Raw genomic sequence first — 26,283 nt, forward strand, 5'->3', positions numbered from 1 at the left:
AGACTGTTAACATTTTAAGATTTGTTCCCAAATCTTACAATTTCCATAATTTTTTTGTTTTGTTTGCGGTTTAAAGACCAACCTTTCAAGTCTGTAATTTCCTCACCGGTTCTGAATAAAAGAATTAAGTTGGGAGAATAAAAGACATAATCTGTTCCTGCTTTGATGCTGTTACAGAGCTGCCTCTTCAGGGAGCACCATCAGCTTAAAGCTTTTCCCTTTGAAAACATGACTCACCAAGACACAACCTTCAGCATTTTACAAAGGCCCCATAGCAGGGCTGTTTGCATTTTGGAGTCAATGGGCTTTATGAAATTTTCTCCTCTTTCCCTCTCTGCCTGCATACATGCTGGGCAGGACTAAACAAGGTTGCTTTGGGGAAGGGCTTGTCCTGATTACTGGGAGCTTGGCTACAAGAAGTAGTGCCCTTCTACCAGGGCAAAACCAACACAGTAGCACAGCAAAACCAGAAAGGGTGTGAGTGGCCCAGGAGCAAAATCCAGTTGCTTTATTTACACCTGAGTAATTACACTGACTGCAGTGAAGCTACTGCTGATTCACACCGAGGAAAGAATCAGGCCAAGCACGAAGCTCAGCTGAAGCCAAAGAGAGCTATTGCATAAGGAATTTTACAGGATGCCATTTGTGTCTCATGTTTGAGAAAGGGAGACAGAAGGAAAGTGCTTCAGGCCACCCTCTGGCTTCAAACCACATGCATATGCTAATTTGGAGCATCAGAAGTTCATAAATGTGGAAGGTGCTTTTGAGGATGAGTTCTGATGTGCACTCCTAGCACAAATGGAACATGACAGAGAAGAATCTACAGGATGTTAAAGCCCCAGTTTGCTCCTTTGTCATTTCCCTGCCAATAATTTATGTATTGAAGAGTAAGTTGACTCCTTTTTATCAGATAGAAGCCTCCTACTAACCATCTTGCTTTTCTCAGTAGACCTTTCACAAACTTCTGATTAGTAATCTACAGATCTGGAGGACTAGAGATTATAAATCTTGCCTGTAGATTTTTTAAGATAACCCTATTCTTGGTTTTCCATTTTATTTAAAAATCATGTTTTCACTATGTCTAACATGGTTGAAGGAGGTCTAGTGTCAGTATGGAACACGAACAGCTTTGGCAACTGAGTAGCTACAAAAGGGACAGAAAGTGGGGAAATTTCTACCCAATGCCCAAACAATCTCCTTAATCAAAGAGGATGAGCAGGACATTCATTCTCCAAACAAATTAATAAGCTTTCCAGGTGAATTTTCAAAACTGGACCGCTTGAAAAGCAGCTATTTTCTTTGATCTGTAATTTTGATTTGTACAGTTTTTACCCTGCATACTACAGTTCCCACAAGCACGTTACAAATTCTCTGTTCCAAGTTACTGTACCTTGACATAGGCAACAATTTTAAGGGAGATAGTTGCAAGATAGAGGGAGTTCATTGCAAAATCCATCAGATTCCACCAGTCATGTACATACTCATTGAATCCACCATCCCACATTTCCTTGATTTCTCCCCAGATAAAACCTGTAGAAAGAAAGGCAGAGAATTCATTGTCATGACGAGGCATTATTTGCCATTAAAGCACTGTGCATATCTGATGTACTGCCAGACAACTGGAAATTAACAGCTTGGAAAAAATGTCTCATCCCTTCTGCCTTCTACAAAGTGTAGTGCTGCTGATTATGAGACATTTTACAAGTCTGTGGGGAATGTAGTCTAAAGAAAGATGAAAAAGACATTGGTTTCCTACCCAGAGCTCCAGATACACACACGAGGAGACTGCTTGAAACATGTTTATTATAACCAGTATGAGTGGATTGGCTCAGCTGAAATTTGTTCTGTGTGAATAAACTATTTTAGCAACTGTATCAGGTGTTGTTTCTAATAGATTTTCTGCTCTCATAGATGCTCTAAGCAATTCATTCCCCTCTTAGACACTTTTTCCTGACTTTTTCTAGCAACCCTAGTACCAGCTTCTACATGCCAGTACAGTTCCTCCCTGACCTGGAAATATCACACCAAAGAAGGAAGATGTGAATTCATTCTCTCTGCTCAGTCACTGTATTTATGCATCTTGCTGAACAAAAAGCCCACAGGGATTATTTGTGAGAAAAGGTAAGACTCAGCATGAAAAAGGGCACTGCAGCCTGGCACTGCCTCCCTTGGCAGTGACTCATCTCATGTCAGATGTGGCCAGGGGTCCTGTGAGGTGAGTATTTGTTCCCAAGGATACAGCCAGAGCCCATCATCTCAACTCTGAAATCCCTTCTGGTAATAATTTTTGGCACTTGCTAGTGCTCACTGTACCTCCTTGCAGCTGGAGGAGTGAGGAGCAGTTTCTGAACTTCTGCTAAACTCACCTGGCATACAGTTATGATTTTAAGTAACTTGTATGTCCTTTACTGTAGATCTGTTTAAGTATTTTTGAAAGCCTAAGTCCCATTAAAAAGTAAATGGCAGCTAGGCTCCTTCAACCCCTACATGCTTCTGAGAATGTCTTTAGAGCCCCAGGTATTTTTGAATTACCCAGTTTCCAATATTATCCTTGAAAGAAGACCTGAACCATGTGTGAAAAGACAAAAAAAACAAAAACAAAACAAAAAACAACCAACAACCAACCAAACATAAAATTCCCCCCCCCAATACACCTCCAGGTTATTACTAACATAGTTTCTCAAACTGCTGCCCCTACCTAACCACAAGATACTGCAGTGGTCACTGATATGCTACTTGCAACTCAACTTTAAGGAGCTGAAAGTTCAATTTAAGAGCAAGTAAAATTGAAATGAGCTGCTGCACACACCCAAATATCAATCTGACCTGTTCAGCTGCCAGCCAGCAGGTCAGCAGTCAGACAAGCATAATGTCAAGGCCAGTAAAGTAATCTTATTACAGCTGCCTCCATGTCTTTGTATGAACACAAAACAATAAAATAAAATAAATCAGTGAAAAGAATCCTGTTGAAGAACTCATACAATGTATTTATAGTGAGTTATCATTGCTGGTTACTATAGTTACAGCAATGCTGTGTGTGTCTGTTCTCCTTTTATAGTGGAAAATATTTCGTAAATAATAACTTTTAATCAGGTGAAACTGTTCTAATTTCTCCATTTAATAAACAGTCCTACAATATCTGTATTTATCAGAAACAAAGGAACTCAAGAAGAGGAGGCAGGTGTAAGATGTGCTTTTTTTAATGGATTATCTTTCTTTCATCTGCAAATCAATTTTGTTGACAAGCCTGCCATTTCCCTCAATTTTAACCACAAATTTAAAGTGATCACCTAAGCTCAGGGAAGACATTTAACTTCCTCAGCTTACTCTGAAGTTTCTACCAACATCTGCATTCAAATGCCATAAATCAGTTTGATCAGACAATGAGGCTGTGGGTAGAGCTGTGCAAGGAGTACAGTGCCCTGGGTCACCACCCGAAGTGATTTGGGAACATCCCACTTTCCTTCCTTGTTTTGCATCACGTCTGGCACAGGGAACAGCTGAGGCTGTTCAGCACAGAACCAGGAGGAACACAGAAACAAGGAGCTGTGTCCTGGTGCTACCAGGAGAGGGGAGCCTGCAGGTATGGGAAAGGAGAGGCTGGAGGAGAGCTATAAAGGTGTGGAAACCATTGCCCAGTGGTTGTCCATGTCACTGAATGTCCCTGGAGACTTGGGGCTCTGGCAGCTCCCAGGAGCCATGGTAGGTCCTGCAGTGGGAACTCCAGCACTGAGCAGGTCTGGCAGTAACACCCCAGCTCACAGTGGTGCCACATGCTCATGGCACAGCAAGGGCACTGAATCAGAGGAGACATTGTGCTCCTGATGGAGCCCACAGGTTTCCACTTGCTGTTGTGTTAGACCTCAGTTTGGAAGGCTAAATAGTCTCATCAAAAATATATCAAACTATGCTTGTCTGCTCTTCTCCCATCTCATCTCATCTCACTCACCTCATCTCACCCTACCTCACCTGTACATCCTGCCCTCAGGACACAGACACTTCCCAGTTGTGCTTGCCCAAGCCAGACTGGAATAAGAGCCTCATGTTTAACCTTCTTATAATCAGGGCTCTCTCCTTCTCCTGCTTATATTAGAGTATTTGATGTTGATTTGGTCAGTGATTATCAGCACAGAGTGAGACTTATCTTCCCTTTTTCACCTTCCTGCAGGTTATTTAGGAGTCTGGCAGCCCAGGAATAAACTGGGCTGGTACCTGCACACTGCCTGGGGCAGCCAGGCAGGGAGCAGGCAGGAGCACAGACAGGCTCTGGGCACTGCCTGCTGCTGTGTACCAGCCAGCAGAACTGAACCAGCAGGAGAGGTGACACTGTGTGTGACCCAGAAGCTAATTCCTAACCCTCTCCTTGCACAGAGCACGGGGGAAGCAGGGAGAGAGCTGCATCTGCCACGGTTTATTCAGGGTCATGTCTAAAGGAAAGTCAGATGGCAACAGAACAGCAGAAGAGCCCTAGGCCAGCAGGATCTGTTGTTCCAGAAGGAGCCCAGCTGTTCTGCACAGTTTCTGGAGCTGGCTGCCAAATCTCTTCACATGCTGATGATGCTGAGATCAGGAATGAGTACCCACACAGTTGCCACGGGTGCCAGTCAGGCAACTGTGGCTCAGCTTTGTCGTGTTTGGGATTTACCTAGAACCCAGGGCAGGATCATCCACTCCACGATGGTGGGAGGTGGCCCCTGCATGTGAAGGTCAGTCCTGACGATGTGCTGCGACGCCAGCAGGAGCATGAAGAGGAAGGTCAGGTAAGAGCCGGTGTGGCAGATAAACTTTATAAATGGCTTTTTAATGAACAGTCCCAGCCTGCTCTTCGGTGCAATCAGATACGCCACGGACAGCACGGGAAACAGCAGTCCAATGGTGACACAGGTCAACAGTTTTACTGCCCAGTGTTTCCGCCTCCATCCTGGAAAACCATCGTACCAAAGTGTTGCTAGTAGCTGCTGGCAGTTTGGCTGAGCAACAAACTGAGGAAAAAAGAGAGAAAGACTATTACTGATTGGGGCTTCATGTGCACTCCCCCTCACATATGTGTTAGAGCCCACACAAACCCTCATAATACCTTCAGGGCCAGCTATGGGGTGGAAAAGCGTATTTTGGAGGCAGGAGGGAGAAAGGAGGCAGATTTCGCTCTTATTTTTCTATACAGGATTTAAGATTTTTTCTCGCAGAAGAAGTATTATTTTTCTGTTTGAAGCATCCTCATGTAGATCAGCCACTCACCACACAAAAACCTCGTGCAAAAGTGACACGATGAAAATTTACTACAAGCTGTTTCTCTCCCCATGTGTTCGAGCACGTTTCTTTTCAGAAGGTTTCAGGTTTCGACTGCCTCAAACAAAGCACTGTCAGCATCTTCAAGAAGTGACTAAAAGATGAGACAGGAGGGAAAAGGTGTAAACCTCTGAGGGTGTGTGTGTGAGAGAGAGAATGTCTCCAGAATTGTGGGGGGTGCTGCACGTGGCTCTGTGCAAGGAGGCCGCAATATGTGTGTGTGGGCCGGGCATGAGGCAGCAATGTGAGGTGTAGCCAGGTGACATCTGTTGGAAAGCAGGACAGCACATTTGTAATTGTGCCTCGCTATTCAGGAAGAGAGCAGCTTTAAAATGCAGGAGATTAAGTGGAGGCCAAAAGAAATCTTTGATCACAGCACCAGAAGTGACACTTGGGAGTTTACTTTCACTCTGTAAAAAATAGCATTGTGATGGTGATTTACTGCATCTCAGTGAGTCCACACCAGACAAGCTCAGGTTGCATCGACTTCAGACTGTTCTGATACCCAACAGCCTCTGGGATTTCAAACTCAAGCCACAATATTTCTGCTCTATGCCAGAAGACTTTATGTTCCTGATTATACCTGGACAGCCCCGTGGTTTTCAAAGCTTTTCAGACCCAGAGGTAACTAGAGATGTCTGCAAGACCAAGACAACTGTGTTTTTCTTTACGTATTTGATTTCTAATCTGTACTGGAAATTCAAAGAAAATCTCAGCCATTGTTCTGAGGATGCTTGTTATACTCACTGTGCTGTAATTAAACCAGAAAAATTAGCTTAGCATGGATAGAGTTATGGATAAACATGCTCCTGTAGCAATATATGTATGATTGGATATATCTACATCAGAAAGAATCACGCTTGCAATGGACACAAAAACAGTTGTAGCAGCATTGATGAAGGAGAAGAGACCTCCTATGAAGGAGGTTCAAAGCAGGGAGTAACCTGAAGATGACACTACTGTTCACTACATTTGAGATCAGCTCAGCACGGTGCTGTTAACACCAAGGGGGTGGGTCTGATCCCCATATGGGCCACTCACCTAAGAGCTGGACTCTGTGATTCTGTGTGAACTTGGCTCACCTGTATTCAAAAGGGATCTCTGGGGGGATGTGGTGCCACCACACTCTTCACTGCCCTCAGGGAATATTTTATCAGGCAAAGCACTCTTTCACCACTGCAATTTAAACTAGCTCTGTGAAGGAATATGTTGTGGTACCAAAAGGGCTACTGAATACAGGAGTCCTTCTGTTTTGCCACCCCACATTGGTATGATTTTTTGCCTCTGGAAGAAGCACATATAACATATATATTACTACTGCCCTCAGTGACTCATCCTGAGTCAGCCATCCCATGTGCATTTATGAGACAGGTACAAGGCTCTTCTTGTCATGTCCAAAGGCACCTAGACATTCCTGTAGCTCTTAGTCACCAGGAGAACAGATTCAGTGTGAAAGAGGCATTAATTTAATAAAAGCTTTAGCACACACTGATATTTTTTTCAATATTCATTCACCACAAAAGCTGCCCAATATTGGGAAGACATTGAAGTGCAGTTCTCAGAGCAGCCTATATGAGCAGAACACTGTCACCACCGTGTTCAAAGTGATTAAACCAAGGTCAAGCAAAAGGAAAAATTAGTTGCTCAGTGTGATGAAGTTATTCACTTTTATAAGTATTTTTAGATTTTGTTAATATATTTTATATATTATAACAAGATGTTTGTATTAGAAACAGACCACTTTTGGACTGGGCAGTTCAAATATATAGAATGACCCAAATTAGCATTGAAAATAAGATCTCCAAGAGGACTATCTGGTATTTATGAAGCTGGATTTTTATGTGTTATTACAACAATAAACTTCTGATGACTTCTGCATCTAGCATACAAGTATGACACTCTGTCCCAGAGGGCTTTGGGAAAGAATATCAGAAGAGGATGTGATCTGGAGTCAACCTGCACATGCATGTAGCAGAAAGTGGGCAATAGCTGACAGGGTCTTCAGAAAAAGCCAAGACCTTGTAATGATCAGAAAAATGTCATTGTAGCATTTCCACACTTGGGGACAGTGATTATAAAATCACAGAATCTCAGACTGGTTTGGGTTGGAAGGGATCCTAAAGTTCATCTTGTTCCACTCCCTGCCATGGGTAGGGACACCTCCCACCAGCCCAGGTTGCTCCAACCTGGCCTTGGGTACTTTCAGGGATGGGGCAGCCACAGCTGCTCTGGGCAGGTTAAAGAAACAGTTCTACAGAAACTAAAAACCATCAAGCCTCGATGGCTGTTTGGTTGGGGTTTAATCTCTGATTTCATAAGGGTCAGTGCTTTATGCTTAAAATCTAGAAGAAACAGGAGGTTACACTGCTCTATCTTCTCATTTAAGATCCCAAACAGGAGCTGTTACTGGATATGCTCTGCACTGATTTACAACTCCTGCTTCTCTGACATGAGGCACAACTCTTTTTTCTTTTTCTTTTTTTTTTTTCCAGGAAGAAAATGTTATAAACACATTTTCTCTTTATCACATATGATAGAAAGCTCTAAGGGGAGAACAAAACTGTTTTTCCCTTGAGTCAAAGTCAAAGTCATTTGAGAAATCAAATGACTATATGTTCCTCTGGTTGCTGTGCAACTTGCAAGCATCTTAAAAGCGCCTCTTCTCTGCCTAATGGCTCATTTCTAAAATCTGCTTTTTCAGTTGTATCTGATGTTAGTTCTTCAAATGGAGAGAAATTCACACATCATGAAAGAGCAGCTTTAAAGAGCAGATTGGCAAAAGGGAATGGAAATGGAAAAAGCCATTAAGTTTTCCGATCAAGCCAGTCCCAACCTCACTGAAAATGGCCCATGGGAAATTTAAGCATACATGGAAAGAGGCTCTCCCTAATGCCACAAACCATCAGATGCTGTCTTTATTAAAGACAAGGCCAAGCACTTACCACTATAAGTTTTATTAATTTGTATTAGTCCATCTTACTAACTACAGATTTAAAATCAGTAAATATTGCTGTTTAAATCTCCAGCAGTGCAGCTGGATGGAAAAAACAAAAAATTTCCAGTTTGCAGAAACACTGGAATTATGAATTATCATGAAGAAGTCAACTAAGTCATTGGTGTGCTGGCTAAAGAATTGATTGCTTTTTGGTAACTTTCCTTTCCTTGTTACTTAGACTAAACCATCAAATTCATTTACTAAACTAAACCACTGAATATTCAACTCATTAAAGGCTGTCTAGGATTCATAGCACTAAATCAATGCACATAAAATACAAGAACATGAAAAAGCTTAGTTACAGCCCTTCTAGGCTTGAAGTAGCCTGAAATCCTAATAGTATTGTGGAACTTCTGTTATCATCCATCATTTCAAATTTCTTCATAAAGTTGAGCGAATTTCTTCAGTGCCAATAGCAGAACTGAGGTTTGGAAGAGCAAGTTGACGTCTTCAACACTAGACCAAGGCCTTTCCTAAGTCAAAGTTTAGTATGAGCCTATAAGTATGGGCCCAAATATGTTTTCTCACCTTTTTGCAAAGCCTTTCATGTGCCATAGATAGAAATAGTGCATGTGCATATCACAGCCTTTCATCATTTCACATGAATGTATTGTGTGTGACAGGATTTGGTATCAGTTAAAGCTTCTGCACAATGAAAAGCAGAGATGCTGATAATTTAAAAATCTGCTTATTGTCCAGTTTTGTAGATGGCCCAGAATAAGAGGCAAATGTACTGCACCAGGAGCTCTGTTTGTTTAAGAGAATATGTGACTACAAACCACTATTTCTCCAATGCTGTTAAGTATGGAGCATTTTTTCCAAGGATTGCTGCATTATAGGAGCCTCCAATCTCTATTAAAACGGCAGCACAAGACACCATCCCACGAACATGACAGAGAATGTGCTGACAGCTGAATTAATGAAAAGAGATGCCTCCAAAAGGTGGCATTTATGCTCAATTCAGCTAATATAGGAACTAAACATTTGATGCTGTCCTTGTTTGTGCTGTGGCAAGAGTTAATTTTCTTCACAGTAGCTGGTGTGGGGCTGTATTTTGGATTTGTTCTGGAAACAGGGTGGGGATGTTTTTGGTGCTGCTGAGCAGCACCTGCATGGAGCCAAGGCCTTTTCTGCCTCTCCTACAGCCCCACCATTGAGTCGTCTTGGGGCTGCCCAAGGAGGGGGGACACAGCCAAGGCAGCTGACTCCAACTGAACCCAGGGATAGCCCAGACTATATGGCTTCATGCTGAGCATTTAAAACTGCGGGAGAAGGAGGAAGGGGGGGAGATATTTGGAGTGATGGCATTTGTCTTCCCAAATCACCGTTCTGTGTTGCAGAGCCCTGGGGATGGCTGAGCACCTGCCTGCCACGGGAAGTGGTGAATGAATTCCTTGTTTTGCTTTGCTTGCATGCTTGGCTTTTGCTTCATCTATTAACCTGTCTTTATCTGAACCAATGGGTTTTATCACTTTTCTGATTCTCTCCCTCACCCCACTGTGGGGCAGAGAGCAGCTGCGTGGGGCTGAGTTGCCAGCTGGGGTGGAATCATGATGGATGCTCTGAAGCCCATGGTACTGCTGGCACAACATTGTCCAGGGTGGTCCCCACTTGTAGATAAGCCTGCAGATGCATTTCTAGAGGAGGTAATCCCAAAAGCATCTCCTTCTCCATGACCTGTCAAGCAGAACCTGTCCCTAGCTGAAGATACACTTCGCTGAGTAACTGGGGGACAAGATGCAACTCCGAGTCCTTCTTGTGAGTCCATGTAGTGGTTTGAACCTTGTTTTCCCCCAGAGGCTGAAAAGTGGTAACCCCCAGGGGTGGAAACCCCTGGAAGTTTTGGAGCTCTGTCCAATGAGCGCTCCTGCAGAAATGTAAACATATCACAAGCACCGGAAGAGAAGAGTTGTAGTTTGGGTAGTAGAAGAGTAGCCATGATGTAACAGCCACGAGGAAAGGGGCCCGGAGCCCCTCGGGGCCTCTGGCCCCCCCCCCAGCCCCAGCTGGGGGCTACAGAGACAGAGCAGAAGCGGCGGCAGTGTCCAGAGACTCTGGATAAGAGCCAGGACAGATAAGAACTGAACCGGAGGAAGCAGCAGAAGAGAGAGCCCGCAGCAGAACTTCAGAGTTCTGGGGGTAGGAACTGTACCAAACCCCCCAAACTCCTTTGAGACCTCCTGGAAGGAGGAAGATGATGGACTCTTGCTTGAAAGAGCCTTGGAGTGCTACAGCACTTGCAGAGAGGAGCTGAGAAGCTCAGAGCGTCCTGGGAAGCTGGACCGGGACGGAGAAGGAATGCGGGGGGGTTGACCTTGGCCCCCCTCGCTGCTGCTGCTAAGCTAGCAGCCTTGAGACAGAGCACGGAGCTCTGCAAAGGGGAATTTGAATCCCCTGAGGAAAGGGACTGCCACGAAGACCCCTGAGCTTCGTGGTATGACGTGGTGACGCGAGCTTGTCCCTGCTACGCAGTCCACGGAAGAGAAAGACCCTCGTTTTGGAGACGACGGGCCAAGGGGCCTGGAGACCCCCTTGTGTGTATTGAACAGAGATCCAGCTACAACAATCCAGTTACTGCTGCATGCATGAGATGAGGAGAACCTGCTGCCTTAGAAGAAGCTGCTGCCCTGAGAGACTGGAAAGGATCTGTCCTTCTTTCCCTCCTGGACTTTTATTTGGAGGGGAGAGGAGATCTGATCCATTGTAAATACTATATGTCATGGTAGAGATAGTTGTGATTTTGTGTATAATGTGTTATAGTATTTATTTGTACAGTCATTGTAATATATTCCCTTTCCCCCACTTTGAGTCTGGTGTGTTTTGTCTGGAAAAACCCATCTCACATTAGGTTGAGATGTGGGAGGGGGGATGGAGCTAGGGAATTGGATTCTGGGCTATCTCAAACCATGACAGTCCACCACCCCTGCATCACCTGGGAGCAAGATGCTCTGTCTCCTGGCCTCTGAAAATGGGGATGAGTATCTTTGCCTTTCCAAGAAGTGAGATCAGCAACTCCAGTCATAGCTGTGAAGCACTCTGAGGGTAGAGACTATTGTAGTACAAAGTCTTTTATGTTCTCTCTTTCTTCCTGTCTTGCCAGGGTCTTTGTGTAACATTTGGCTTGCAGCTGGATCATGCTATTAGAGAACTTAATCTTCAGTGTTCATCATACTCATTGCCACCTAATCCTATAGCAAGGAGAAAATTTGTAAGGGAAAAAAGCAGCTGCTGGATGGAGTGTCTTTTTCTTAATAACTAATCTTTACTGATATTTTTAAGTCACCTAAATTCTTATTGGGAATTAAATGCTTTCTGCGTGCTCTGCCATTAATATAAATATCAAACACAGAAATTATGTTCCACCCCCCTCCCCTTATCTATGGGGAAATCCCTGATCTCTCATAGTCATAAGTAATTTAGGATCAGACACAGATGGGCTGAGATATGAATGCCTCAGGGAGCAACTGAAATAGCTCCCTGATAGACATCACAGGGGCTGAGCACAGTATCTCTCTGCCTTTATTCTGATTATCCTGACGGCTGCCAACAGCCTTTTCTGTTTGGAGTTTGTTGGAGTTCTTGTCTGCACTCTTGCTGTGGATGGTGAGAGTGAATGCTGTTCACAGATGAATAATCACTAATTTGCAACTGCTGAGCCCTGTGTTAATAAGCAGGACAGAGTTTTTCTATCAGTCAGCTACGCCAGCTCCCAGGGAGGTTCCCACTGAGAGCCAAACATGGCATGGGAGCCATGGAATTAACTTCAGTTCCCATCTCACACTCATTTGAGTAGGTAAGATTCACTGTACCCCAGAGCATCTCAAACACAGCAGCTGGATGCCTGCAAGGTTACTGGGTCTGGGGGTATTATAATATGCTATTGCCTTCTACAATTAAAGCTATTTTGGCTTTGGAAAGGCAGATTTTCACACGAACTGAGGTAGATTTTGCAGCCTGTGTGACAGTCAGGCAACTCCAGTGTCTGATGTAGCAGCATAGGTATGTAGTTTAGTTAGATCTGCAATGAAGGCAGATTTCCCATGACCCCAAACTCTCATGAAAAGGATAAATGCCATTGCCATTCTCCACTCAATTGGAAGTCCTGTCCCATCCCGCAGAGGTGCTGCCTTGCACCTTCCCCTCTGGCAGATGGAAGGGAGATGTCTCTAAAGACACACATCTCCCCCTGTGCTGGGGAGCACAGTGTGGCCAGGCAGGGTGGGAGCAGCACGTCTGTGCCCCTCATCTCCATCCCACATCAGTGGCAGGGGTGACCCACTCAGACACCACACCCGGGGTGTCCACCCCACACCCCCCAACACAGCTGGGGAGCCTTTGCACTTGAATTTTCAGAATTAATTGCCTAGAATTTCTTTCCTCCCATGTAGATACTGAAAAGTCCTGCACTGTCAGTCCTATCACAGACTTGGGTTTATCAATCAACGCCACATCTTAATGTCTTAACCCAAAAGCTTAATACATACTGTCCAACAGTCCAAGCAGTCTGTAACACTTGGTACAATGGATCACACCACTCATTGAAGTCATCATTTTTACTCTGACTTCAGCAAGGTGAAATGTTATGCAAAGAACTGGACTTTCAAAATCCAGCTTCTTCCTGAACTCCCAAATCCTGTGGATGCTCCTGCTAGGAACCAAGTAGCACAAAACACTTCCAGGGCCAGACAAACCTTTCTCCCTCCATTTGTACCAAGGAACAGATCTTCTGAGGAAGAATGGAAATGCAGTGGTTTGATTGCTCTTAAAGGAAATTCCAGTGGGCAATACTCAAAGAGCCCCATTTCTAAATTATCTCAAGACAGGAGAGAGAATCTGTGTGTGGCCTATTTTGATGCCTGCTGCAGAGAGCCAGTGAGCCCTGTGAGACCAGATATTCTAGATAAGAAATACCAGCCTCCTCAAGTTTGCAGTGTTGCAAATGGTGAGATGAATAAGAAAATCCTCTTTTGTAGCATATTTCTTTTTAAAGTTCAACCTTGTTAATGACTGCAAAGTTATTTACATTCTGCTGCTGAAGTGTGAGCTGCAGAGGGTAAACACCTAATGGTTGTTCATCATGTTAATTAAGTACTTTCTGCAACAGGAAAAAAAAAAAGGAAGAAATAAGACAAAGTAGTTGGAGGGGAGGCTGTATAACTTGGGACTACAACTCAACATTCCTTATCAGATACTTCCAAGGGATAATCTTTTTTTTCCAGAATGAATATCGTATCAAAAACACAGCTGCTACTCACACACCTGTTAGTACCAGCAGTGAAGCACTGATGCAAATCCAAATGGCAGCATTCCTGCCACTAAGGAGATCACACAGCTGAGCTGGACTGAGTCCTTCAAGAAAATCTGGTGCTGCCCAAATTGCTCAAACCCTCAGCTGGCAAATAAAACAAACTCCAGATGAACATGATCCTCCACAGATGAACATATGGCCTCAAATATTTTAAATTATGATGCCATATGAATCTTAACTAAAGGTCTTCATACCACATCTCTCTGATGATAGCACACATGAACTCAGCTTAAGCAGTAGCAATTGCAAATTCAGCAGTGATGTGAATGCTGGCAAAAGGAAAGACTGAATAACCTCTCAAAGCCTGCCACAGTTTCATCAAAATTCACAGTTTTAACACATTCATGTTGGATTAGCTTAAATTATTTAAATAAAAGAAGTCCCACATATCTTAGGACAAAGGCAGATGCTTGCAAATCCTGGATGCCTACCCATGGAAGAAGCAATTATAAAATCTTTAAGCCTGTAATTAAATTCATGTCTACTCAGAGTGCTTAAAGGTGTGTTTAGCTGTAGGTTTGTATTTACGGTTGGTGTCAGCAGGATTTAAGTGCATTAAGTTCAGCAGTGAATAAAGTGGAGGTGCTGAACAGTGCTCCTGCAGCAAACACCCCACCAGCACAGGGTTCCTCTGGGTCAGACCTTGAGCAAGAGCCCAACATGGATAAATAAATTCCTGAGGGATGTATTTCAGCAAGCATCCCAGGATATGGTTCTGTTACAAAGATTTAATAGATCTAGGCTGGGTTTCCAAAGGCAGAGTGCTGCAGTACACTGAATACAAGCAGAATTCACCTCAGAGAGAGTCAGTGAATCCCCAACACACACCTGGGTTCTAAGAGCTGAACAGGACATATTGGACACATCCTCAGAAGCACTGGAAAAACACTCAGGCTAAAAACCATTTGGAGACAAATCTTTTAGTGTTTCCTAAGTCCTCTTGCAGGCAGCACTTCAGCAGTTACAGATCCTGGAAATGAAAACTGGGAGCTCTCAGGGGCTTTAGGTGAAGTGGGGAAGGTATTGACTTTTAAATAAAAGACTGGGTTTATTCTCCCTAGTGGATTTCTAACATTTACATTAAGTGATAAGTAAAGCAAACATGAAAACTTTAAAAGTCATTCACAAGTATATTTAAACACATACCTACTTTACCCAATTACTGTTAATAAAAAGTTCTAAAATTATTTTTCCTTTGCTTCCTCTCTGACCTGACACACATCTACGCTGAAACTAATTTTCGGGGTTTTTTTCTTTCTTCTTTTTATCTTTTCTTGAATGAGTAAATTTACTCCAATATCCATGAATGAGCAAGTTAGCACAGTATAAACACTTCTCTCATTCTTGGGAACCTCTAAAGGCCACCTCTGCTCCTGAGTAGTATCGCTGCTGAGGGGTGAGGATGTTTACTCAGCCAGCTGGGGTTTGTAAGGAACAAGAACAAAAATTGCAGTCACAACTTTTAAATGTCAGTCTGCACAAGATCTCAGTTTGGGAGGGTGTTATGATTAACCCATCTATTCATCTCACTTCTCCTGCAGCGAAGACTTATGAGGTAACTGTGTTCTCAGTCACCTCATCTGGACAATGATGGATCTGATGTATACATGGGAGGTGCAAGGGTGTGGAATCTCAGTTCTTTTCTGTAGAGGGTTTCATAACTCACTTCTCTAAGCCACAGAAGTGAAGTTGAAATTCACAGAAATCGGGTAAATACCAGTGATCACTTCTGTACCTAAATGAAAGAATCCATAGCAATGGTTTTTCTACAGAGTGTATTATTTCAGGGTGTCATTCAAAGTGAAGTATGAAATAACATGATATACTCTTCCCCAGTGATATAAAGCTGACTCCAAATACACTCCAGACCTTCAGATGTGGGAAGACTGAACACTTGGCTGATACCATACAGAAGGTGCCACTTCTCTCCAGTTTCTGTTGTCTGTAGAAAGCCCATCAGTCATGTCCTGTACTTTGGCTTTGGCTTCCCAAGCCTCTTCTCTTGCTGGCAAGAAGACTGATGGGGAACTTGCAGTTAAGGGAACTGACAAACTCACTCATCCTTGAGTGTTTTTAAAACAGTGCAACCTGTTTGGCTTTCAACGTATTTCCTGTCTTTGTCCAGGAGATCATTAAGTCAGAGGCACAAGGCACCAAAAATGACTGAAAGAATGATCCTGGCATTTACTGCCTGCTATACATCACACTAACACAAGCAGAGTCCTTGTCCTTGACCAAGGTTTTTTCTTCAAATTTGCACATGATAAGATTAGTCAGAGATGATTTTGCTGTCAAAAGAGAGTGTTCTGCAGTTCTGCTCTGTGACAGCTGCGATATGTGGCTAACCTTCATCAAGTTAGAACATTTTGGTGTTACATGAATAATATACCAAATAATACTGTTTCCTCAAATAAACATTCAAGTCCACTTTGTCAAACTGGTGAACCACCAGTTCTCTGAATATTATTTATTCTTCCAAGTTTGGAGAGAAGTTATACTTCAATGACTCTTGTCCTAATTTTTATAACAGCTGCAGAGGTTAAAATTTCCAAGATAATTTCCAAAACCGAACAAACAGATCTGGCAACTGCACGAGCCCATAGAGTAGGGGCTCTGAGATATGCCCCACCAGTAGTCAACAGGAATGACTCTTTTAAGGGTGCAAATATAGACAAATCTCCCCACCTGCCATGCCAAAGTCCTGCCTCTGAGACTGCTGATAACAGCTCTGTTAGCACCACGTGCATGAAAGCCTGCTGGGATTGAGTTTGAGAAAAAACAGCTTCATTTAGCACAGGCCATTGTCCACACACCAGGTGGGAACTTTGCTGCATACAACAACGGTGGATTGTTGTATGGAATGGGTGGTGTGGGAAAAGGAAAGGTCACATTTGCACGTTCAGCGCTTCTGAAATCCCTAAACTTACACTCAGGTTTGCGTGTAGAACAGACCTGGACATGGTGTAACCACATCATCCTCACCATCGAACACCCCAAGGGATGTGGATGTTCCAGATTCACTGGAAATGAAAAAAAAGCTTCCACAAGGAGCAGCTCTGCTTCCCCTGTTTAGTCCTAATGAAGATCTTTTCCCGACCTGGTATGATTTCCTTCCAGAAATCCGAAAGTAAAAGCCTGCTTATGCTGTGCATGCTCAAGGAAGGCTTTTCATTATGCCTTTAAAGAGCACAATGCAAATATTCAGCCCTGTATCGTTATTCCTCCAGGCAGTATAGCAAGAAAACAGACAAACCCACAGGAGAATAACTTAGCTATGCCTACAAGCAAAGAAAGATCTGTGGCTATCCATCAGGATACCTGAATGGCTTTCAAAATGGGTAAAGAGGTGGAGGACATGAGCTTTGATTTTCACAGATCTCGCGTTTCATTTTTCATGCATCTCTGATATTTTTATAAGCTCTTTTTATACGCTAACTGAAGCGCCCTCAGAAATTTTCCAGGTTTATGCATGCTCCCTGGAGAGTGATGCTGTGCTTCTGACTGCAGCCACACAGTTGACAAGAGTCAAGACACAGTGGAAAAATATGCGGCACGGCAGGAATGATTATTCATTTACTCCAGTACTGTATCTCAAGAGGTACTTGTCTATGTAAATGTCCTGGGGGAAAAAAAAACAACAAACCAGGACTAAAACCGTTGAAGATTCATCCTGAAGAGAAAACAGCAAAGAGCAATGCTTTTGAATTGGGAAAGCAAACAAATCTCTTCCTCTCCTTTCCTGCCATCGATTAGAGCACAGTGATGAGGAGAGACTACAGTTAAGATTTCTGAGAGGAAATTTGTGCACTCCTTTGATCTAATTCCATGAAAGTGCTAAGCAATATAGTCACAGGCAAAAGAATTTCTTTTCTGAGTGTCTTGTATTGTGTGCGTTTTTTACAGACACATAAACTAAACCCAGAGCTATTTGCCAGTACCAGCAGCAGAAAAATCCATTAAAAACCCACTACTGTGATGTTTCACTTGGTTTTGAAGATGTGAATGACCTGTGACAGAAAACAGGAATAAGGTGAATGTATATTGCTATTCTTGTGGCACAGCAGAATGTTAAATACAAAGAGAAATCTGCCCTTCTAGACCCCATTCACTGCTACACTATGGTTTTCTACATTATTGGTAATGTAAAAAAAAAACTTAAAGGACATAAAAATTCTATTTGCATGCTGCCTATGCTCTGATTCTCTAATACAACAATACACACTGTATAGACAACTGTGCTTTATGTGACTGGCAAGATCCTAAGAGATGACTTTTCCCCATCTTTTCTTAGAAATGCAAACAAATTAACAAATGCAGAGCTAATTTGGTGCCAGAAGAGCATAGTGAAGACTGATCCTCAACAGCTGAACTGTGTCTTTTTGTATTAAATTCTCAGCATCTTTCTCCTTCCAAAATTAGTCATGAATAAAGGAATTTGAGAAGTAATAATACAAAGACAAATGCTATATACAACAGAGCATTTATGACAAACCTGCTGGTCTCTTAGACCAGAATTACTGCAATCCTTCGAAAATGATTTCTTTAACAGTGGACTGAGAAAACTGCCATGTCTGTGCTAGATGTAATTAGTCATGTTTCCCAGTGTACTAGTGCTGTCATCATTTTTTCTAATATTTTGTGACTATCACACAAACAGGGATCACAACTATTAAGTCCTTCCTATCTTCTGGAGAAACAATCAGGGCTCTTTTGCAAGTTGAACCTGAGGACACAACCATTCTACACCTGAAATGAGAAGTGAGAAGGAGCTTCTGAACATTTACTGCCATAAAATATACTGCAAAGTTACCTTAGGGCACATTTTAATCTTTTCAGTATAACTGAGTTTTTTTCCATCTGCCTAAACAGTAATTTACCCTTTAGGATTTATGGGCGTATTAAGAACAAACACGAAAAGCAAGAAATTTATTCTCCATTGTTTTGACCCTCCTGCAAAGGAAAAAGTTCTTCTTCGTAATAAGCGACACATTTGTCAGTTTGTAGAATATTAAACAGGTTTAATGGTTGGGAATAATCAAAACTTCCACCTCCCAGGGTTTTTTGGTGAAAAAAAAAAAAACAGAATAAGAGATTTTTCTATCACTGTAAAGACAAACCTGTATGTGTGTCACGAGGCAGAAGTGCACTGGCAGTGGGATGTACCTGGGGGTACTGGCTGAGCTGGAGCCCTTGGGATGAGGCTGCTCTCTTTCTGAAGGAAGAACACATCTGAAGTGGTTCCCTTTGCTAATCCTTGCTCACATTGCTCCCTGTGAAGACTGAGGCACTCAGGCCAGGTTAAAAGATAAACTGTGTGCTCCATGAGCGTGTTTACAGGACTCGGTGCAGAGAACAGGGAGGTGTGTCTGTGGCAGGGCTGGTTGCTAATTGTTTGCTAACACTTAAAGGGCAAGATCAGGTTTTTTCTCTAGTAGCTAAGCACCAAAAGGTGAAGCTAATTCAGCAAATGCCTCAGCAAGATAAATGTCTAATCTCCAACAGGATTTAGGTACTTAACCCGATTATACTCTGTTAAAAAATTTACTGTCTATTCATCTGCACAGTTAGCACTTATTTAGCTTTAAAAGCCTTCCTCCAAGGGCACAGTTTGGACCAAGAGCACACAGAATAATTCATAGAACCACAGACTCGTTAAGGTTGGAGAAGACTTCTGAGATCATTGAGACCAACAATTAACCCAGGACCATCATGTTCACCACTAAACCATGTCCCCAAGTGCCACACCCACACACCTTTTGAACACTTCCAGGGATGGAGACTCCACCACTTCCCTAGCCAGCCTGTTCCAACATCTGACCACAGACATCTAGCTTTTCCCATTGGGATTTTTTTCAGTCCTGTATGTTCACTGCTGGGGTCACCAACCTGCACTAGAAATTTGAAGGCTGTTACTTTTCTGTACCTGGAACAAACCAGCACCTTCTCTTCAGTATGGGAGTGCAGTGGGGGCTGAGGGGAAAGGCATGGTGGGTTCACTTGAAAGAACACTGAATAATGTGTCTGGTGGAGATTCTTGAATTCCCAGATCACTTACGCTGGTGCAAAGTGATTTACACACAGTCCTGCTCCTCCATCAAAAGGCAATGATCTCTTTACCCATTTCCTCTTAACAACTTCTTTGAAAATAGTCTTGAACTTGAACTTGTCTGCCCAAGTAGGCTGAAATGGAATAATTTTATATTTTGGAGGGAAATTTGAGGTTTACTTCACTCAAAAAGCAAAACGCTGCAGGAAATTTGTCTAACAATTATTCTAAAAACAATGTGAAATTATGCTGAATAGAAAGAAGGAACACCTGCAATAACAATTGACACCCCAGAAAATAACCAAAGTCAATTTTGGATTCTTGTCTTAGACAACTAGAGATTTGACTTTTATTTTTGTCAACATTAAGATATAAAAAGCTTCTCCATCCAATCCAGTCCCATTTAATGTTAAGACAAAAAGCTTCAGCGGAACAAGATGCTCTGCTTTTAAAAGTCTGCTGTTTCTCTCTGCAGAACTCTCTTTCACGAAACCAAACTCGCTTCTATTTTCCTTCCTGTCCCCACAAAAATTCTTTTAGTCTGATGCTCTTCAATCATGATTAAAAAACATTTCTCAGCATCTCCCTGGCAAATGTTCCTAGTCATTTTTTCAGAATCTGGCAGGATGTTTGTATCTTGCTTGAGGTTTTGTATTGCACTAATTATCATGATAAGATGGCCTAATTAACATGATAAGAAAACCACAATCATCCTGCAGGATGCATCAGGTTTTTGTGAACAACTAGGTAGGATGATGGGGTTCAGTATTTGGTTTCCCAACCTCATTCATTCTGCCCCAGCCCACCAGTATTCTACCTGGAAACAGCACAGACTTTAGCTGGCAACACAGAGCATATTTGCTATAATTTATAGGCTGGAACTGTCATGAGTGTGTCACAAAACATGGAATTTGTCCATATGCTTGGAATTAAGTCAAATATGCCTAAAAAAAAAAAGGATAAAAACTGTCAAGCAAGATTAAAAATTTGTTACTCTAAAACAAAAAATCTTCAGGACTGTTCACCACCACATTTCAAATACAGTGAAGTCCTTCAGACTTGCACTTGCTGAATGTGAATACGAGATAAGGGTGGCCACAGGCTTACACTTGGATGCCAGCAGTGACCTGACATCAGGGTCAGCAGTGATCTACACACAGCAGTGCCAGGGGTAGCCTGGCTGCTGAGGGGTGCATGTGAGAGCAGCATCTGTGGCTGTCAGGTCAATGAAAAAGCAGAAGTGGTCTTTCTGGCCCTTCTTAGACTCAGTGAACACTGACCCTATTACCTGTATTACCCTCTTCCAGATTAATGTTTCACTACTTTTTTGTGTCCCTAAAGAACTTATGGTGTTACCTAACACTGTCACAGCCCGAGTGAAAAGCACAACCTGGATTAGCCCAGTAAGGGCAGTAAGTGGCCAAGTACTGAACCCCAGAAGCTTGAGGTTCTGGCTCCAGCTCATTGCATCAAAGGCACTGGCACTCAGGAAGCACAACAGACCAAAGGGATGAAAGAAAATCTGCATCTTTCACTTCTTGACTATTGTGCTTTGGATGACACGAGCAGCCATTCGGGGAGGTGGAATGTTATCATATCATGTTGGGTCGGTGCCTAAAATGAAGCGTTGAATTTGGGGAAGGCAGTGAAAAGAGGAATGTAGCAGGTTCTTCTGCTACCCACATCACCCTCCAAGACACAGAGGAATGTGAGGGACATTGCAATTCAGTTCCTCAACCAAGCAGCTCAATTCCTCCTTCAGATAACCTGGAATATCACTGGCCAACAGTTATATATCATCTACTAAATTCTGTCTGGGTTTGGAAAGAGAAAGAAAATCCAGAGCCAACTAATGAAACTGTGGTCAGCATTCTTCTGGAGTTCATGGCCTTTATTGAATCAACTCATAAATCTCTGGATTTGCAGGGCTTCTGAAAGGCTCTGTGTCCTTTAGCTGAAGTATGGCTTTCTTCTCTGGAACTACAGGAAGGAGTTTGAATTTCTGGGAATTGCTTCTCAGTTCCTAAAACACAGATGGATCAAGGGCCAAGAATCAACCTGAGGTGTCACAAGTGTGAAGAAGTATATGCATGATGTGATCCTCTTCTGAGCATCACACAAGCATTTTCACCCAATAAAACTGCTGGTAGCATGGAGACCTGAGACAGCAGCAGTGCTCCAGATCTCTCCTGCTCTCTTTAGCTGCTCTCCTTAGCTGCTCTCCTTTCTCTGACCCTTATGAATTAGTGTTGAATGGGTGCTTAGAAGTGTTTGGTGGCTGCAGGAAGTGAATTGTGTATTATACTATTTCCTGCAGTCAATGAGGAATCCAAGGAGTCAACCTTTATGAGCTAGGCAACCCCTTCTAGCTTTGGGTTCCTGCACAAAAGCAGCAACTGGGAAAAGCTTTTAGAGACAGACCTGGAAATGTCTGAAGGCTGTTCTTTGCAGGGGGATGGGTTACAATGAAATGGGATTCAAGTAGCTTTGAAACAGAAATTGTTGGTACTGTAGAAGCCGTAGCCCACTGCAGCAAATCCGAGTCCTGTTGCCCTCAACTGTCATCAAATCCACCTTGTCACCAAGGTGCACTGAGCCTGCTGGTTTGTGATTAATTCAGGTGCACAGGGTTCTCTGCTCCATGCAATATCACACCTGAGAGCCAGAAACACTGAATAAACCCATAGTGAGTAATGAATTGTTTTACCCAATACCTTCACATTTAGACGGCTCTTACCTCTTTCTGGTGGTACTTTATTGCTACCTTTAGCTTTGCCAAATCATGACATTTTTGGGGGTCCAGCTCTTCACTTTGATCATCTCTGTGATTGAGAATGATCTCCAGTTCTCGGGAGCTCCGTGCTTGATCCAAAAGGTCCTTGGCAAAACGCTTGCATTGCTGTGAAAGTTCTTCATATTCAGCCTTGAATTCATTTTCCACTTTGCTCAACTCCTTCAGCTCCCAGCCCAGTCGGAAGGCTGTCAAAATGGGATCCTCACTTGATAAGGCAATCAATGAAGGGCTGGCTAAGGCTTTGTAGATGTTCAGCCTTGACCTGGAATGCCTCAGGCTGTCCACCTCCGAACTGGAGACACATTCCACACAGTTGCATCTGATCTGGTGTGGGCGTGGAATCGTTACCCGTCTTTGGACAAGCAGTTTGATGATTTCATAGTTGTTGGTGTGAGCTGCCAGCATGATCGGTGTGATGTCTGGAGTGAACTCAGAAAACTGGGTGTCCATCATCAAGGTTGGAACCTGTATGAAGGGATAAACCATAAAGGGATGAAGTCATATCTCACGTGGAACAGCAGAAATCAGATGTCCCTCTTTCATACTTTTGAAGTGACGTCATAACAAAACAGAGTTTTTATAACACCCTCTGTTCTTTAAATCCTGCTATAGCCATGGACACACACACACACTCCTATTCTGGCAAAACCATCTTCCCCCAAATCATGCCAGTCTGCCTCCTAATCAGGAACCTGTGACCATTCATCTTCCAGTCTGAAAAGTCAGTCCCATCCCCATCCAAATGCTTTATATGTAAACCTCATCTGAAATGGGTATTGGTTCATACACCAAAAGAGAAAAAAAAAACGAAGGGATGAAAGAAAGGAAGACAAAAGGCACAGGTAATTGCACAAAAAGAAAATCTAGAAAAGAGTAAGTACTGAATAGCCTTCCATAGCTATCACTATTTGCATGATATATTCTGCACTGGCAGGCCAAGAACCTTCTTGTAGCAGGTCCTGCAAAAACCAAACACTGGTCTGCAGGTGGGAAAAGCTCTTCTTCTCTTTTCCCTACTGATTTTATTTGAAAATACTTTTCAACGTAAGGATACATCGAATAACTGCCCTCAGAATAGATTCACTGGGGTTTTTTTTAAATGAACTTGAAAAAAGTTAAATGTAAAATTAATGAGCCACAGTCCACTAGAAATAAGCCACTCCAGGCTGTGCATTCCAGCTACTATTGCACTTCCTGAAAGATGAGCTTAATGCACACCCTGTTGTGTCTTATTACTGTATGCAGAGAGCTAAATGAGATGGAAATGCTCTTACATCCCAAGCACACAGTGTTTCCATTTGCAGCACAGGCAGGTCTCTTTGTTGTGTGTTAATCACCACTCAAACACACCGTCCTCTGTGTGCCCACCACTCCTGCCCTGGCACCTGGCATCCTGCTGCTGGAGGGAGGAATGCTGCTTTTGGTGAACAGTAGGTCTGGTTCACCTTGCAAATGTCAAAGGTGCTTGAGACAACTGTTGTCAAAGAGTCGTAATGACAGGAAATATTAGTCTGTATAAATCCTAAAGTATAGATGTGATGAAGTATCATGAGGTAAGTGATTAAAAATCCTTCCATAGGATACCCCCAAGGCTGATTATGAGACAGTGAAGCTCCAGTCACAGAATGTCAGTTCCCTGGGAGTGAAGGGCCTCTATAGCACAAAAGAGCTAAAGTTCATCAATAAACCTCTACAGATGCAACAGTGGGACAGAGCCTGTTCACAACGCACAACATGATCCCAAATGTGATCAACACATCAAGATGTAGGGCTAGTGACTGAAGCAGGGCTCACTGGGGGGCTAGAGGGATTTTGGGGAATAAATTTGCTCCCCTAAATGTGGCACGTGAGGAGTTAAATCCCTGGCAGCCTACAGACACACGGGTGTAGAGAGCCTTTGCTACTCAGGCTGGTCCCTACAGAGGCAGGAGGGAGAGGATAAATAGGGCTCATGGGGAAGTAGAGAAAACAGTAGTGAGGATTTGCTGTGGGTCACAGAGGGCTTGGTGTCTCTTAGCAAGGTTGGATAAATGTATTTGAAGATATCTAGTAACAAATGGCTGAAAGCAGCTCTTTTTGTAAGGTCTTTGACTCTCTTCCTTTTCCTTTGTTTAGCTCCTTTCGGTAGTTTGTTAAATGTCAAGAGAAAGGTGCAGGGTTTTTTTCTCTTTCTTAGAAGCTTTTTTTTTTAAGTCCTGATGCTTGAATATAACTGCATTTATCTTTCTTCCCCTCCTTTTTCAGCCAGTTGCTGTATTCAGAGCCTCTGCCTCGAAGGAAGAACACTTTTCCCCTCTATCACTCCTATTACTGTCAAATTTAATCTTGTTTTTCTATATCGAAGTTATTGTACCCAGGGCTGTGAAAAGGATTTTCAGCTTTCCACAGATGAGTTATTCATGTTGCTTGGAATATGAAATGGGCACTTGAGGAGAAGGTAGTAATGTTACAGGTGGGGATAGTGCTACTCCTGTCTGTTCCGGAGGTTTTCTAAATCTGGATCTAGGGCACTCAAAGTTATTGATGCAATGTTTGGGATCAAACCAAGTGACCCCTCCTCCTTTATTCTGGCACATACCAGCCCTCACTCTCAAAATGGTGCAGTGCTTCATGAGGCTCTAGCAGCCTCTGTGATAAAGGCATGTGCTCCTGGGCAGCTTCCAGCACTTTTAATTGAGGGATAAGGAGGGAAATGGTGGTGCTCAGAGACACAGGGCATCAGTGTAAGGTCTCAGATCACCAGAGCTGAAGCTTATTTCTGAGCAGCAAAGCAAACCAGCGACACACAAAACAGGAGCAGTGTGACTGATGGCTGCTGTGGCCTCTTTACTGTGTCTGGCTGACCCAAAGGCTGTGCGTTGGCCAAAAAATTGTGGTAAGCATTTTTGCTGTCTTCTTGCAGCATTTTGATAACCTGCATCATAAACTGTCTTGTTTTAAAGCTCTGGCTGTGCAAAGCTAGCCTGTGCTCAAAGGCTCTATGCTACCACTGGAGTGACAGCAGAGATTACAACAACACACTGTCATCACTGATGTTCCTCCAGTGCTTCTCTGCCCGGTTGAGATCATGTTTAGATCAGCTTCTTCTGTGTCTTGGGTTAACTTACAGTGATGGAAGCAAGAAGAGGAATAATTTATTCTACCCCAAGGGCTCTGCTAAGCTCTTCCAAGGTTATTTTCATTAAGTGACCTGAATAACAAAATTCTTTTCCATTAACCTCATCACTTGACATAAGCTGTTAAGCTGAGTCCTTCAGAATCTTATTGCCACTACTGGCATAGGAGAAGAGTCTTGCCTGTATTTCATCTTGGTAATGTTCACTTGAGAAATTAACACTGCCATTAACAACAAGTGACTGAATACTTCCTAGATTTAATCCTCATAAAAGTAGGCTGTTTACAACTCTACCACTGCTTCTCTGAATGATGCTGCAGCGAGTGAGAAATCCCCTTTATTTAAAAAAGGAGGGTGAAGAAACAAGCTTAATTCACTAAAAGAGAAGAAAATGAAGGATTAGCTCACAGAAAAGCACTGTTCAGTATAGCTAAGCTTTCCTCTGAACAGAAAAACAAGTTTTCCAGCAAATACTGCAATGCTGGAAGGGAGGTCTGGTTAGGAAGAGCAGGAATCTCTGCTGATGTTAGTCATGAGTACAGGGTAAGAGGAACAAAACTACAGAGAGAAAAAGGAAAAAAGCTGGCTCTAAAGGTACAATGGCCTTGCTGTAGGACTTTCAGGAGTTTTACTTTGAATTTAATCTGGTCTGGTATCTTCCCTGGAGCAGGTCCTCTGGTTTAGTGCGTGTAAAAGCAACACAGCTCAAGTGTTCCAAGACTGCTCAGAAACGTGA

At 43.0% G+C, this 26,283-nt stretch overlaps 1 protein-coding gene across 4 annotated transcripts in view; it reads right to left on the reverse strand.

Annotated features, from left to right (window-relative positions):
* Positions 1-26,283, reverse strand: part of TRPC5 (transient receptor potential cation channel subfamily C member 5) — a 93,522-nt gene that overhangs the window by 33,645 nt on the left and 33,594 nt on the right. For all 4 annotated transcript variants that reach the window (XM_027662407.1, XM_027662408.1, XM_027662406.1 and 1 more), the window contains 3 exons: positions 22,376-22,897; positions 4,646-4,982; positions 1,391-1,530 (listed from right to left, as the gene is read on the reverse strand). In XM_027662407.1, coding sequence (XP_027518208.1) covers positions 1,391-1,530; positions 4,646-4,982; positions 22,376-22,897 — 999 coding nt within the window. The remainder of the gene's footprint in view (positions 1-1,390; positions 1,531-4,645; positions 4,983-22,375; positions 22,898-26,283) is intronic.

The sequence above is a fragment of the Corapipo altera genome, unplaced genomic scaffold (genome assembly GCF_003945725.1).
Source record: "Corapipo altera isolate COAL_440 unplaced genomic scaffold, ASM394572v1 326, whole genome shotgun sequence".
In the NCBI taxonomy this organism is placed as follows: Eukaryota; Metazoa; Chordata; class Aves; order Passeriformes; family Pipridae; genus Corapipo; species Corapipo altera.